A 15,432-nucleotide genomic window follows, 5' to 3' on the forward strand; every position below is an offset into this window, starting at 1 on the left:
AACAAGCTGGGATGGAACCCATGTTCATCACTGGTAGGGAACTTAGAAACAAACTGGGATGGAACCCATGTTCATCAGTGGTAGGGAACTTGGTTACAGTGAGAATGGAGTCCTTGTGGTTTTTGCGACGGAAACTTTGCGATATGTCAGTCTTTGTGATTTTAGCATCAGCAAGGGAAGGGTAAGGTACGATAAATGGCCTGTACACCTACAAATTCAATATTACAAGAGAGTTGAAATCACATTAATATACTTACAGTAGGTTTCCATCAGTAACAACTACATATATGTTGTTCAGAAACCAGTAATTGTCACGAAATTCATCCATTTTGATGAATAATCGGTATATTGTGACAAATGACCCCATAAAGAAGCGTAAAAATAATACAATGTGCCAAGTTCCAAAGAGGAACACTTTCAATGGCGTAATGTGTCAGATAATGCTCAAAGAAACAAACTGGGATGGAACATCAAATCGCGACGGAAACCGAATTGTGGTGTATTAGACAGCTGGACCATTCAGTGCCACCTGGCTGTAGGTAGCTGAACTATATACAAACCTTCAATGCCATAAAAGCTTGCTTCAGAATCGATGTCATGTTTCGTTTAAAGGCAATTCAATTTGTGGTATTTTTATGATTAGTGAGTGGCTACCCCATCGCCCCTTTAATAATTAAGATTGATGACAACTTCAAAACAATGTTGACTCAACACATGCCTGTTCATGCAATATACCGGTATTCACAAAAAGAGTTCAGACAGACAGTATTTTAGTGAAGAACTGGTTTACTTGTTGACTTGTAACTATGCTAAATTGCATATTTGACACCTATAGCTGTGAAGTCTGATCTACATGTAACCAAGCTGTAAATTGAAAACACGAACAGTTATATCCCACAGAAGGGATTATTTCCTGGCTCATCCCCTTACCAAATTCGTCCAACACCCAGTATTATTTTACCACCAGGCTACCGCATCACCCCTGATTCAGCATAACCTCTCACTACAATAGGACCATTTGTTCATGGTCCTGAACTGAATATAACAGACAAACCAACAAAATAGGAGGCAAAGATACAGCAAAACTCTCACTTGTTGTCAAGAAGCATTGGAACCTGAACCAGAGAAGATCCAGTCAATGACCACATTTCCTATACATAAACAACACAATACTCTTAATATGGTTAACTTCAGATATTTATTTTTATTCACATTTTGATGAATACATGTTAATATGTCTAACATTCAACATTTAGAATCAGCATGCTGCACCCATCAGTAAGATCAGATACCCCAAAATGACAAACTGTTATTGCACCATGACAGGAACATCACAAATCTACTTTTGACAACAGAATATAAAGTATCCTTGTGTTATGGGTGCCTAAGGACATCCTCTGTTTTCTCGTTTATCACATGAGCAATTATTAAACATGTCACTATCTTAGTAAAAACACCTTGATCTCAAACACAAACCATCATATGAGTATTTACAATGTCCTATTTAGGCAACCCGCCTAGTTGTAGTGAGTAAACACTGCCTTCCAAAAACACATATTTGGAGGATAAATTAAGGAATGAGTTGGGATTAGCACCACTTTCAGTTGTATTACAGTTTAATCTTTTTGTGGAAGGCTTATGTAGGAAGAAATATGTGATAGAGTCCAAAGACCAATCACACCCCCTGCCCCCATCTCTCATAATATACCACCAATCCAAAATTTCATGATATCTATTTCACTGCTCAAAGAATGTTTTCTACAACCTACAACTAATATTAAGCAGTTGTAAGCACCCTCATACAACAATCATATATCTCAGTCAAAGATTGTACCTGTATGTGCTTTCTAAACTTACTACATTTAGTGAAATAACTTCATGAACACTGAATATTTTAAGCATGATTGTGTTTAATGAAAAACAGATTATTTCCCTTGCGTGTTTTGCTGTCCAAAATATGACACACTGGGAATGAAACCAAATTAACTTACTCGCCAAAGGCTCTCTTAAGCTAGTGATAAGCAGTTATATTGGTGATACACAACATTTAGCTACTAACCTCTATATCCTAACAGTCATATTAACTAAGACATGCCATCTACAACACTCCATGGAGGACTTGCTTATCTAGCAATATTCCACATGATGAGATTCTCAAATAATATGAGTATTCTTGTAAAAAACATAAAAAAGCTTGCATTCTGTTACCATGTCTTACACACCTCAGACACATTCATACAACAAAGGTCATCTCAAAACAACTTGGCTTACAAGAAGATTCAAATGGTTTCCAATCTGGAAGCTAAAATGTTCTTTTCCAGTAAATACACACATAATAAATGTGTAAAATCAAGCCATACAGACAACAAAGGCCTGTTCTTTCATATCTTAAATGCAATATATCTTGTCCAATGTCACATAAAAATATGATTAATATCACAAACACTTATTTGTTTGCAAATCAGAAAACATAGTGGCTACTCCTAATGGTTGGAGTGTAAACATTTCCTTGAACTGTTTGGTAATAGAAGTCCACCTATGTACAAAATACGCTAAACTAGTTACACTTACCACATTTCAAACTGAAGTAACAGAAACCCAACAACATACAGACCTCTGGGAGCATTGAGGATCAGTGACCAGACCACAACATACAGACACAAACAATCAGATCAGTGTGGTACGTCCGTGTACAGGATTCACAGCAGTGTATGGTACAGTAAACATACAGAATGAAATATATGGTTGTTAAGACATAATAATAAAGTGCAAATCTTCCACCAAGCTACAAGTGAAACAATGACAGATGAATATACCGGAACACACAAGATCATAAAGTTGGTTGCTGATACACAAACCGAGAAGTGCAAATTCTAAATCGTGTCACAAGTGAAACAATTAAGCACTGACTGTGTATTTGCTTGGTTCACCCAGGTATGAAGAAGCCTGTCCTCCAGGTCTTGTGTATCATGTAAACATGTCTTGTTTCTGCTGCAACAATATTGCAATATCTAAAAACACCACTGCCTCATGTTTAAATAGGGGCACACCTGCAGTGGTAGTGTGACAGCTTGTAAGTACTGTGACCATCCTACTGGCTACAAACACCACATCACCCCAGGCATTAGGAAAGACCTCCAATAAATAGTCTTATTGTATTTCAGATGCAGGGTAATGTCTATATTCCTATAGTATTTTACATCCAGCGACATCATCTGTATTGTAGCATTGATGTGAGTGAGTGAGTGAGTGAGGAAGTGAGTGAGTGAGTGAGGTTTTATGCTGCTTTAAGCAATATTCCAGCAGTATCACGGAGGGGGACACCAGGAATTGGTTTCACACACTGCACTCATGTGGGGAATCAAACCCAGGTCTTCGGCGTGATGAGCGGACACTTTAACCCAGTGTATGAAGTAAAGCCCGAGACTGTCTAGATTTCTGACGGACGGCCTAAATTTACAGCTGGCCAGCCCGATGGTCTGGTAAAATATTTAGATGTTCTATACATCTGAGTAAAATTCACCATATTTGGTCTGGTTAAATTTATTTTGGGCTGGTAACATTTTGAAGTTACCAGGCCTGATGTCTGGCTGGATGTCTGGTTGGATGTTTGGCTTATTTCATACACTGTTTAACCATTAAACTACCCCACCGCCCCTAATGACATCAACAAAGGTTTCAACAATTGTTCCATCCATAGATATAATAATACAAATCTACTGTGGTGCCGCAATATATGTGCCACCACACAAAATAGAGGTCAAGGTGCTTAAAATATAAAATTTGAAAAACAAACTGAGATATAGGAACATGGCAACAGGATGACACAGTCATTATCATAAACAAGTCATTATCATAAACAAGTCATTATCATTAACAAGTCATTATCATAAACAAATCATCATAAACAAGTCATTATCATAAACAAGTCATTATCATAAACAAGGCTTGGAAACAATCCACACAATGTTGAAATATCTGTCTGTGAATCAGAGATGTAAACATACAAAAAGATATCATTGAACACATGATGAAAACAATACACAGTAAAAAACAGTATTTTATCAAAATGATTGAAAGACTTGAATATATGACTCACCAGTACCTGAATAATGGAAATCAGAGCTTGGCGACTGAGGTGTTACTGAGTGCCACACTCAGATGAAACTGTTCATCTGAACCCAACATTTGACACACCAAAGACCAATTGACAGCCAGTCAGACTGGAACTCAGTTATCACATCTTGACATAACAACGCTCTATCGTTACAAACAGTTCCTTGATGACTTGTCAGTTTAACTCATCAGATACAAAGGTTGGCATGTATCAGTAACTCACAGAGCAGGGCCCCCAACACGATCGTAACCCTAAGATGACCGTAATTCCATACTTTAACATAGACTTATGACAGTCAAAATGCTACGATCGCTTTGAGGAACAGGGCCCAGAGAGAGCTTCTGAACAGATTAAGGCAGATAGTCAAGGAAAATGAGCCAACTTCAAGTCATTTGAATGAATGAATATTGCTTTATGCCATATCAGCAATTTTCCAGCTATTCGTGGCGAGTCAGGTTACTGGAACCAATCGTTCTAATGCTGTCCATACATCATACAGGAAGACATGACTGAATCAAGTATTTCCTATCATGAGTAGTCCTATTTCTCGACCAATAGCACAGGATATGTCTCGAGACTTGCCGCCATCTGATAGTAGGGATTTGTGGTGTGATCTGTTCTGAGTCATCACTGGTTTCACATTTCGAATGTATCCCTTCAATTGACAATATAAAGAAATTATTTCGATGCAACAAAGGTATTTTGGATTTTAGAATTCCTGTACAATACAAAGGTAAGAAAGGCTGCTCCGTTAGTGACATATCTCTGACTGAACACAACAAGGCTTTCATGGAGGAGTAGGAACTACACATGGCAATGGCCAAGGGAGGTGACTCACAAGTCCTAAATGAAGTACATACCACTAATTAGTGACGCTCTACAAAGAACTCTCCCACTGGAAACCCGCTACTGGAACTTGTAACAAGTACCTAGAAGCCTATTTTCACCTATCAGTCCAGTGGAGGTAGTTACTATATCCTTAGAATAGGGGGTCTTTAAAATTGCATCCATCCATTTATATGCACGAATGTAAAACTTGGCGTTAATGTTACTTCCTCTTCCTTGATATCAGTGATAGACAACTTGATCCCACCAATCTAGGACATCTCATATGATATTACTCCAAATAAGATAAAGACCACTTACAACTGGAAGGCTGTGTTCCGTAACAGATTGACTATAGTCACATAAACAAACTGGATGCTGTTTAGCTTCTTTTGGGCAGAATGTATGAACATGACTTGAAATGTTATTATTCCATTTTGTGATTTTTTTCTGAATATTGCTGAAGATGTAGGGCTATATACCAGGCCTGGGATCAGGTCAAGATAAATCCATGATGTATGTTGCACTTGATCATGAGTATTTCTCCTGCTCTGGTTGGTGATACACGTAGCTCTGTGATGGAGGAGAGTACGGAGAAGCTGCAGCCTGCGGGAATCCTGCAGGATGACCAGCAGGAGGAGCTGATGGGTCCCCAGGTCCAGACAGTACGGACATCTGGATACATTCAGAGTAGCTCGGAGGTGCTGGGGGAAAAGGACTGATATTACAAACAAAATATTCCATCTTTTTGATTAAAAACAAAAAAATAATATTTTTACTTTAAAAATGCATTTTTTCATTTTCCTTGCCCATACTATCTGCTTGAAGTGGTCTCCACACACTGTAACCATGTGGGGAATCAAACCCATGGTTCTGGTGTGATAACTGAACGCCACCGCTAAGCTACCCAATGCCCCATATAAATAAGGATGAAACAGGTAATAATGGATTTTAAAGAAACATGTGTCATCTTACGTGGTACATCGCCACCAGGTGGAGCACTGGGAGCAGCTGGCTGATGGATTATGGGAGGTCCTGGACCACCTGAGTAGCCCTGATAGTAGCCAGTCTGAGGGATCCCTCCCTTCTGAGGATAGCCAGCAGGCAGTAAAGGCCGGCGTTCTGGTCCACCACCAGCTCCTGCTGTTAAGTCAACTTGCTCGTAGATATAAGTTTGTGGTTGTGTCATCACTGGTAGAGGTCCTCCGACAAATGGCATGCCCATGTCACCAATCAAAATCTCTGTTGATGTATTGATTTCATCACAATTACAGCCAGAGACTTCAGCTTGCAACTGAAATCAAATATACATTTCATTTGATGAACGTACAAATTTCTATTTGTTATAATGTGTTATTCCCCAAAAGGTTCATAAATGGTATCAAATATCAAATTTACTTCAGAATTTTGCTATGAATATATACCAGCAATAGGGTTATTCTTAATTAAATATACCCATAATGTGATATGCACAGCACCCACCATATTGAACAAAAGTTTTGTATACATTTCTGTGTTTGTTGGAACCAAATATTTCTGCTCCACAAGTGATCCCAGAATGACAAAGATTGCAAGCCTATGTTAAATCATGGGTGCTACAAGACCTTTACAAGGTGAAACCCCAAATATTGAACGATCTTAGTGCTATGACAATTCTAAGACTATGTTAAAGTACAGGAAATAGGATGGCACAGGGTGTGAAATGTGTTTGCTGTGGGATAAACATGGAGAAGGAATAGCAACAGCAGTCATTTTGTTGACTGTAGTATGTTGTTATATAAATGCCCTGTTTTGAGCAACAGAAGGCCTGCTTATATGGATCATTCCTGAGCCCCGAGATGCAATGGTTTGTACTTTGACAGGGAGAGAGAGAGAGTCCATTTGGATGTAATAAAAAAACATGAAGTGTACTTTATCACAGGATTAACTATTGTCTGCATCTTCACTTTTAGCACAGCATCATAAAGGAGGCTGATACAGGAACAACAACCGGCAATGGGGCAGGTACTTACACGCAGTTTATATACGATCTTGATACATGTATTCAGGGAAGGCAATATTCTTGATGGCAGAAGCTGGTCTCCAAGCTGCAACTCTGGTCTCCAGACATCATCTACTCCTGGCTCCAACTTGAAGGACGCAAACGACAGTTTCTCTGTGGCCTCCTCCCATGTATGTCCCCCAACTTCATATTCAATAGTCTGGAAGAAACATACAAACAATTTTTAAACATATTTTACAAATGTTTTAGTTTATAGTACATGATGACCTTGACGTTTTATGGATAACTTCATCTCCATATTGTGTAACAATGTTTCCAGGCTTATTCTGGCCTTCAGGGCGTACAAGTTTACCATATTTCTGAATGCTGCAAGTCGATGGTCCAAGACAATGGATCGGGAACTGGAGATATGAAGGTTCAAATTGTTTGTTGAATCTTGTTGCAAATAGATCAGTTAGCAGACAACATTACTTCTTTATGCAACTTGAAAAGCCTCCTTACATCCATTCTGTTGGCGAGGCAGAGTTTAGTTTTACAATGCTTTTAGCAATATTCAAGCAATATCATGGTGTGGGACACCAGAAATGGGCTTCACACATTGTACCCATGTTGGGATTGCACCAGAGTGTTCAGTGGCGCAAACGCTTTAACCACTAGGCTACCCCACCACTGCTTCAAGTATAACACAGATGCAAAACATATAACCAACAAAATATGTGATTACACAATGCCATTCAGAAAGAGTCGTGCCAATTTACACTTATCAGAGGGGTACACAAAGTCTGCAGTCTAGACTACCAGTTGTCCGACTTCCATTTTTGTGGAAGTCGCGGTGGCTGAGTGGGTTAGGTGCCTGACTGAGGGTAAGGGTTTGATTCCAAGATGGGACTCAACCCAACAAAAGTACTAGAATTTGTACTTTACTAACAAAGTGTAATTCCAAATATAACATATATTACATTTGACCTCTTTCTAAATGGCATTGTGTAATCATAGCTTTCGGACGTGGGAGCCATGCCAATTTACACTCATCAGAGGGTACACAAAGTCCGCAGTCTAGACTAGCAGTTGTCAGACTTCCATTTTTGTGAAGGTTGCGGTCGCTGAGAGGGGTAGTCGGTGGACTTTCTGTGCTGGCAATTAGGTGCCTGACTCTGAGGTGTGGGTTCGAATCCCGGATGGGACTCAACCCAACAAAAGTACTAGAAACGGTACTTTACTAAAAGTGTAATCCCACATATAACATATGTTAAATAAAAAATGACTTGTTGTTCAAATCAGGTGGGCTGAACCACCCCCCACCCCCAATCCAAAACTTACCTTAGTGAGCTTAATATCAGCAACGACATTGGATGGTGTGTAATTTGTCATTTCAATAACTGGTCTGACTGTTTCTCTCCTTTCAAACCCTTTCTTCGGTAAGGTAATCTTAAAACTGTAATATCCATTTTTGCAGCATAAACAACAGTTGGAGTCTTCACAAACTTCCTCATACGGGGCCTGCAGTAAAACAACAACAACATAAATACAACAAGTGTTTGCCACTGATATGGCAATGTCCCCCGCCATTAAGGAATTGAATATTTATGACATATTTACTACTTTTTATTTTTGGGTCACATACAAGGTGCCTGAAATGACTGGTGGCATAATCACCCAATGTAGGCTGTCGACATAATTGAAGACATTGGGTGCAATGTTTTATGAGATATCGCGTTAAAAAGAGTTTGAAAAGTGGTCAAAGTGTCGTGGTGACCTTGAATATAAGGTCAGGGTCACCCAAATGAACTGGTGTCTGTGTAATCCCCCAATATAGGCTGTTGGGTACAACAGTGCATGAGATATCACATTAACAAGAGTTTAAAAAGTGTTGTGATGATCTTGAAGATAAGTTCAAGGTCACCCAAATCAACAGGTGTCTGTGTAATAGTACAATAGTTCATGAGATATCGCGTTAACAAGAATCGGTACGTATGTACGGATGCCGCTGAATACAACAATGAGCTATTGACGACATACTTTCATTTATGTTCTAATATAGATTATTCCACCATTATCAAGGTATGCAGTAAACCAAAGTTTTTTTCATTTGAAAATTACATTGAAGAAAAATAAATAATTTTTTCATTCCAACACTATAAACAAACCTGTGTCCAATCATAGTGCTTGATATCCAGCTAAAACACAATCGTTGACCAAATGTCAGCCTGCTATTTGACAGAAAACACACATGCCCTATAGTTCTCTCTCTGGTACTGGTGAGCTAACATCTTGGCTTTAGTCATAACTTTGGTCCTGGAGAGCTAACATCTTGGCTTTAGTCATAACTTTGGTCCTGTAGAGTTAATAAAATTGGCCTTATAATCAAGTTTGATACTTGTAATATAGCTTGGACTTTGGCATGTTAGGATGATAATATGTTTTTGAAAATAACATGAATTCTAATTTTGATAATTACCAAGGCAGATTCTGATTGATTCAAGTCAAACAAGCCATGTATCTGGAAATCCTTCCGACATGTGATGTCAGCTCCATATGGCCTCTGGTCAATGGAGGCCTCTATCCAGTACGTGATGAAGCCATGACCTCCCTTGAAGGAGGAGGGCAAAGAAGCAGGGACTTCAAATCTGAATGGAAGCTGATGCTCTCCTGGAGCTAGAAACCCTTGAGTTCTACAATCTGAAACAGATGACACACACACATAAGTCATTATTCCAGGCTGTTAAATCTCCCAGGGTTGTTCCTTCTCCTTGTCACATGATATAGGACATACTTTCTAGGGAATATAAACTCATAGCATTGCCATCATGATGTTCACACCTGTGGTTACTAACAGTGGGCTGAGCCTCACTTCCATAGTAGTAACCTTGGTTTTAGCACATAAGTTACTTTGGTTACTAACCTTGGTTTTAGCATAAGCTACTTTGGTTACTAACCTTGGTTTTAGAATAAGCTACTTTGGTTACTAACCTTGGTTTTAGCATAAGCTACTTTGGTTACTAAGCTTGGTTTTAGCATAAGCTACTTTGGTTACTAACCTTGGTTTTAGCATAAGCTACTTTGGTTACTAACCTTGGTTTTAGCATAAGTTACTATGGTTACTAAGCTTGGTTTTAGCAAAAGTTACAGTGGTTACTAGCCTTGGTTTTAGCATAAGTTACTATGGTTACTAACCTTGGTTTTAGCATAAGCTACTTTGGTTACTAACCTTGGTTTTAGCATAAGTTACTATGGTTACTAAGCTTGGTTTTAGCAAAAGTTACAGTGGTTACTAGCCTTGGTTTTAGCATAAGTTACTATGGTTACTAACCTTGGTTTTAGCATAAGCTACTTTGGTTACTAACCTTGGTTTTAGCATAAGTTACTATGGTTACTAAGCTTGGTTTTAGCAAAAGTTACAGTGGTTACTAGCCTTGGTTTTACAGTTACTATGGTTACTAACCTTGGTTTTAGCATAAGCTACTTTGGTTACTAACCTTGGTTTTAGCATAAGTTACTATGGTTACTAAGTTGGTTACTAACCTTGGTTTTAGCATAAGTTACTATGGTTACTAAGCTTGGTTTTAGCAAAAGTTACAGTGGTTACTAGCCTTGGTTTTAGCATAAGTTACTATGGTTACTAACCTTGGTTTTAGCATAAGCTACTTTGGTTACTAACCTTGGTTTTAGCATAAGTTACTATGGTTACTAAGCTTGGTTTTAGCAAAAGTTACAGTGGTTACTAGCCTTGGTTTTAGCATAAGTTACTATGGTTACTAACCTTGGTTTTAGCATAAGCTACTTTGGTTACTAACCTTGGTTTTAGCATAAGTTACTATGGTTACTAAGCTTGGTTTTAGCAAAAGTTACAGTGGTTACTAGCCTTGGTTTTAGCATAAGTTACTATGGTTACTAACCTTGGTTTTAGCATAAGCTACTTTGGTTACTAACCTTGGTTTTAGCATAAGTTACTATGGTTACTAACCTTGGTTTTAGCATAAGCTACTTTGGTTACTAACCTTGGTTTTAGCATAAGTTACTATGGTTACTAAGCTTGGTTTTAGCAAAAGTTACAGTGGTTACTAGCCTTGGTTTTAGCATAAGTTACTATGGTTACTAACCTTGGTTTTAGCATAAGCTACTTTGGTTACTAACCTTGGTTTTAGCATAAGTTACTATGGTTACTAAGCTTGGTTTTAGCATAAGTTACTATGGTTACTAAGCTTGGTTTTAACATACAATACTATGGTTACTACAACTTGTGCCATTCGGGAATGAAAGTGGGGATAACACATGAAGAGCTGATGAGAGGAGGTTGCCCTCTATCATTTGTTCGTTTCTAGAAATTCCAATAATGCAGCTAGACAAAAGTCTCTAAATACGTCTGGACAACACAATAAAGTGATCGATGTCATGAGCATTGATCTACATATCTGGATATGGTGACATGCAAGTAAGATGCAAAGTCAACCATGTTAACATGCCTAACTGTCCCCAATTACTGGCTCGTACGACAAACATGGGTGCCTGAAGACCAGTTCCAACCGAGATCTTCTCAGGCCCTGTTACACATAATTTTAAATACAGACTATCATGCAAAACTCTCGAAACAATGTACAAATCCTTTATCTTACCTTTATTTGACTATTGCTGTCTTTTCTGGGACAATGGTACAAACGAACAGTCCATGTCACTAGAGCACCTTCACTTAGATGCCTTACGCACAATATGTGGTGCAGTTAGAGGTACGAGCCATGCGAAACTATATCATAAGACAAACCTGACTTCCTTAGCGAAACTGCGAGAAATTTCAAAATTAACATTATTTTACAAAATGGTAAACCATATGGTTCCTGACTATCTTTGTGATCTTGCTCCAGGGAATGTTTCTGATAACAGTAACTACAATCTTAGGAATAATGAAAATTATCGAACTATAAGATGCAAATCTACTAATTATGCCAAATCATTTTGCCCGATACAATTAAACTGTGGAATGACCTACCTACAAATGCGACAAATGCTTCCTCTGTTGGACAGTTTAAGAATTTAATCACACCACAAGTTAATACCAACACAATGTTCGATCTAAATTTTGTTAGTCGATTCTGTCAAATAATACATTGCTGCTTTAGGTTGGGATGCAGTGACTTAAACAGTGATAAGTATAATCGTTTCATTTCTGATAATGCTTCTTGTTCCTGCTCACAAGATTATGAGGATGTATTCCACTATTTTTTCATAAATATTTTTTGCATCTGTCCTAAGTATGAAAGCATTTGATACGAATCTTATTTCTATGAAAAAGGTAATAACTCAGTATCACATCAGACGAATATGGATATTCTAAGGTCAGTCCATCAATTCATTATTACATCAAAACGATTTGATTCATAAAAGTTTTTGTAGTTTCTATTATTTTCCTATTTGTATCAACTGGCCATGAAACAAAACCAAGATAAATTGTTGATATCCAAGATTGTTATTATTCAGAGATCACTTGTTATAACTATTATAAAAATGTACAACATTACGCATAAATGTGAACCTTCACATGTATTATGGAGCGGCATTAATATAAGCCAATTAGGCTTGTTTGCCAATCCTTTTCTTTCTTCTTGAATGGAATAAAATATGTTTAAACATAATAACAATGATAAATAATAATTACCTAACAGCTGAAGTTTTGGCAAAATCATTAGGTCTCTTTCCTCATGGTGCTCATTGCTACTCAGACTTTCTTGGGCTTTTTGAAAACTTTCATTCATAAGTCTGTACACTTTTTCTGAGCCTGCAAACCCGTCAAAAACACAAAGGAGTCCTCGAGCAGACAGAAATATCCCTGTAAAAGTGTAAGAAGAAACAGATTGAAGAAGAGTTGTTAATTCTTAGAGTTGTCAAATTTTTTATTGAGAAGTTTCATTATAACGATGTCAAAGGTGAGGTGAAATGGAGTTTGACGTCGTACTTAAGAATATTTCATTTGTATGATGACGAGCATGTGTGTGTGTGTATGTGTGGCTGCTTGTACTAGCCCAGACTTATGCTGGTTTTATAGTGCTAGCTCACAGAGATACCATGCCAAAGTTAAGCATGAATACCCCACTCAGAGTAAGACACATTATCATGACTCCGAGCCGGCCAATCCTTGTTGTACCCATTAATGCCGAGTGCCAGGCGGGGACCAACAATTTCTATATTTTAATGTGTTTTGGTATGACGTGGTCGGGGATCGAACCCACAACCTTCTGCTCTCTGGGCGGACACTCTAACCACTGCACCACAGAGGTGGTACTGGTAATGATGTCAAATATGATATACAAAAAGGAATTAAAGGACATTAATTTAAATCAATGTCACTCATTTACAGGTATAATGGTGAATAATATAACAGACACGTTCAAGATCCAATGGTGTATAATATGGTATTTGTACTACACATTCAAGATCCCTGGTATATACAATGGTGTATAATATGGTATTTGTACTACACATTCAAGATCCCTGGTATATACAATGGTGTATAATATGGTATTTGTACTACACATTCAAGATCCCTGGTATATACAATAGTGTATAATATGGTATTTGTACTACACATTCAAGATCCCTCGTATATACAATGGTGTATAATAAAAATTAACATAGTATCTGTACTAAACACAATTAAAATAACACATATATAAAAGGATGTGTAACAGAGTGTAAATATGCGTTAACCTGTTCGCTGCTTCACCATCTTAACAGCTGGTAACCCTGTTTGATTCATTCACTCAGTCACTTATAACTCTTTTTATGCCCTTCTCATTATAATGATAAATATAAGATGAACAAAGGGAGGGACCGGCAAAATATGTACCCGTGATTACCATTGCATCGTAGTAATTCAGAGACCGTTACTCGCAGCACCCCTTCAACATAACTTCCGGGCTTGACCACTTCGATCAGGGGTCTTTGTGACGGGTTCGTATTCCATACATCTTGGAGACAACTGTCGTTCAGGGTGATGGAAAATAGCTCTGGGTAAACTGGATATGCCATTTCAACGGGACAACATCTCGCGTATCAGCAAATATACCAAATCCGAGAACGTGTGGTTGTTGTTGTAAAATGTCAGGCACGAGCTCAGGATTGGGCAGAGCACAGCGCAACAGCGACAACAGCGAACCTTCTTTCCGCTGTGAGGAGCTCAGAAATTTTGCAATCGCCAGAGGTCGGCACGTTCCGTGATTCATAAGGAAATGCCCAAAATAGATTGATTTGCGGTCAAAAACAGGCAGTGGAGTACCAATCCCCTTATCAGTGTCAGGTTAGTGTGTCGTTACTGAAACAGTAGAATAGCAGTAAAGAATATTGAGAAATAAACAGGAGTGAGGACACCCCTGCTCAGTGTTTATCTTTCGCAATGTGAGTAAAACACCGTTCAATTTCGAAATAAACGAAGCAGTTGTAAAATCCGTCAAATACTTTGTGTATGCTCACCAGGTTTCAAGGTCATCACAAAATAATATTGAGCCATGCCTGCAATGGCTGCAGTCATATGTCCTACATCTGGGCCCAAATTGTCAAAACGCTTCTTGCATAATCTCTGTGATATTTACTTAAATGGAAATATGTGACAAACTGTAGGAGAAGTTGCCCCGTGTCTTGCCATTGACTGATGATGTGTGTGTCAAAATTATATCTTGTAGTTTACTTCCGACCTACAGCGTTTCTCCTAAATATTGGTTTAAATATCCAACGCCTTGTTTCCAAGTTTGAATATACAGAGTGAGTTAGTTTTTAGCAGTAGGGCGAAGCGAGGTAAGTACGAAGGTGAGGACGGAGGTGAGGACTAGATGGTAGAGACAAACACTACGGCAGGAGACATATTAATTTTTATAATAATTCATACAAAATATGACACCATACAATTGTTATTACCACCATTACAGATGTTGGAACAACGATTAAAACACTAGTACATAAAATGTTATTTGAATTTGAACAAACACTTCAAGGGTGGTCATCATAATCAAATTTACTTGTTACACCCATAAGAAGCAATACCATTCATAACAATCACACGGTTTTTGAGCTAGCGTATGATTCCACTGAAGTTTAAAACACACATTTCAATGATTACAGTGTCTAATCAGCCAGTGGACAAACACAATGCATATACACTTTATATGTCTTACACATACAAACATCTGCACCAAACACCTGCCGGAATGACGCGGTGTGTTGATTGCATCTATGTCGAATGGACTCACTTTATCATGTATTTGTATCAACTAAAATATTATTAAATCATTTTGATACATTTTTGCACTTCTACTTGTATATAGAAAAACAGCGTTAATGTACAGCTTGTTACACGATTGTATACAACATACGTGACAACATGAAACATACAGCTTTATGGACGACAAATTCATGTCAATTCGAACTATTGACTCTATCAAGGCACCCTCTGTCAAGGCACCCTCTATCAAGGCACCCTCTATCAAGGCACCCTATCAGCTTG

The 15,432-nt window shown here is 38.1% G+C and overlaps 1 protein-coding gene across 1 annotated transcript; it reads right to left on the reverse strand.

Moving 5' to 3' along the window:
• Positions 1-1,179: 1,179 nt before the first annotated feature.
• On the reverse strand, positions 1,180-14,118 carry LOC124255932 (arrestin domain-containing protein 3-like). Its single transcript, XM_046689879.1, has 7 exons — positions 13,793-14,118; positions 12,595-12,765; positions 9,403-9,623; positions 8,265-8,444; positions 6,955-7,143; positions 5,918-6,236; positions 1,180-5,646 (listed from the first exon to the last, which is right to left on the reverse strand). The coding sequence occupies exons 1-7, from the start codon at positions 13,962-13,964 to the stop codon at positions 5,474-5,476; spliced, it is 1,425 nt and encodes a 474-aa protein (XP_046545835.1). The 5' UTR covers positions 13,965-14,118; the 3' UTR covers positions 1,180-5,473.
• Between the last annotated feature and the right edge of the window lie 1,314 nt (positions 14,119-15,432).

Source organism: Haliotis rubra, unplaced genomic scaffold, assembly GCF_003918875.1.
Source record: "Haliotis rubra isolate DU_JTF1 unplaced genomic scaffold, ASM391887v1 Scf613, whole genome shotgun sequence".
Classification (NCBI taxonomy): Eukaryota; Metazoa; Mollusca; class Gastropoda; order Lepetellida; family Haliotidae; genus Haliotis; species Haliotis rubra.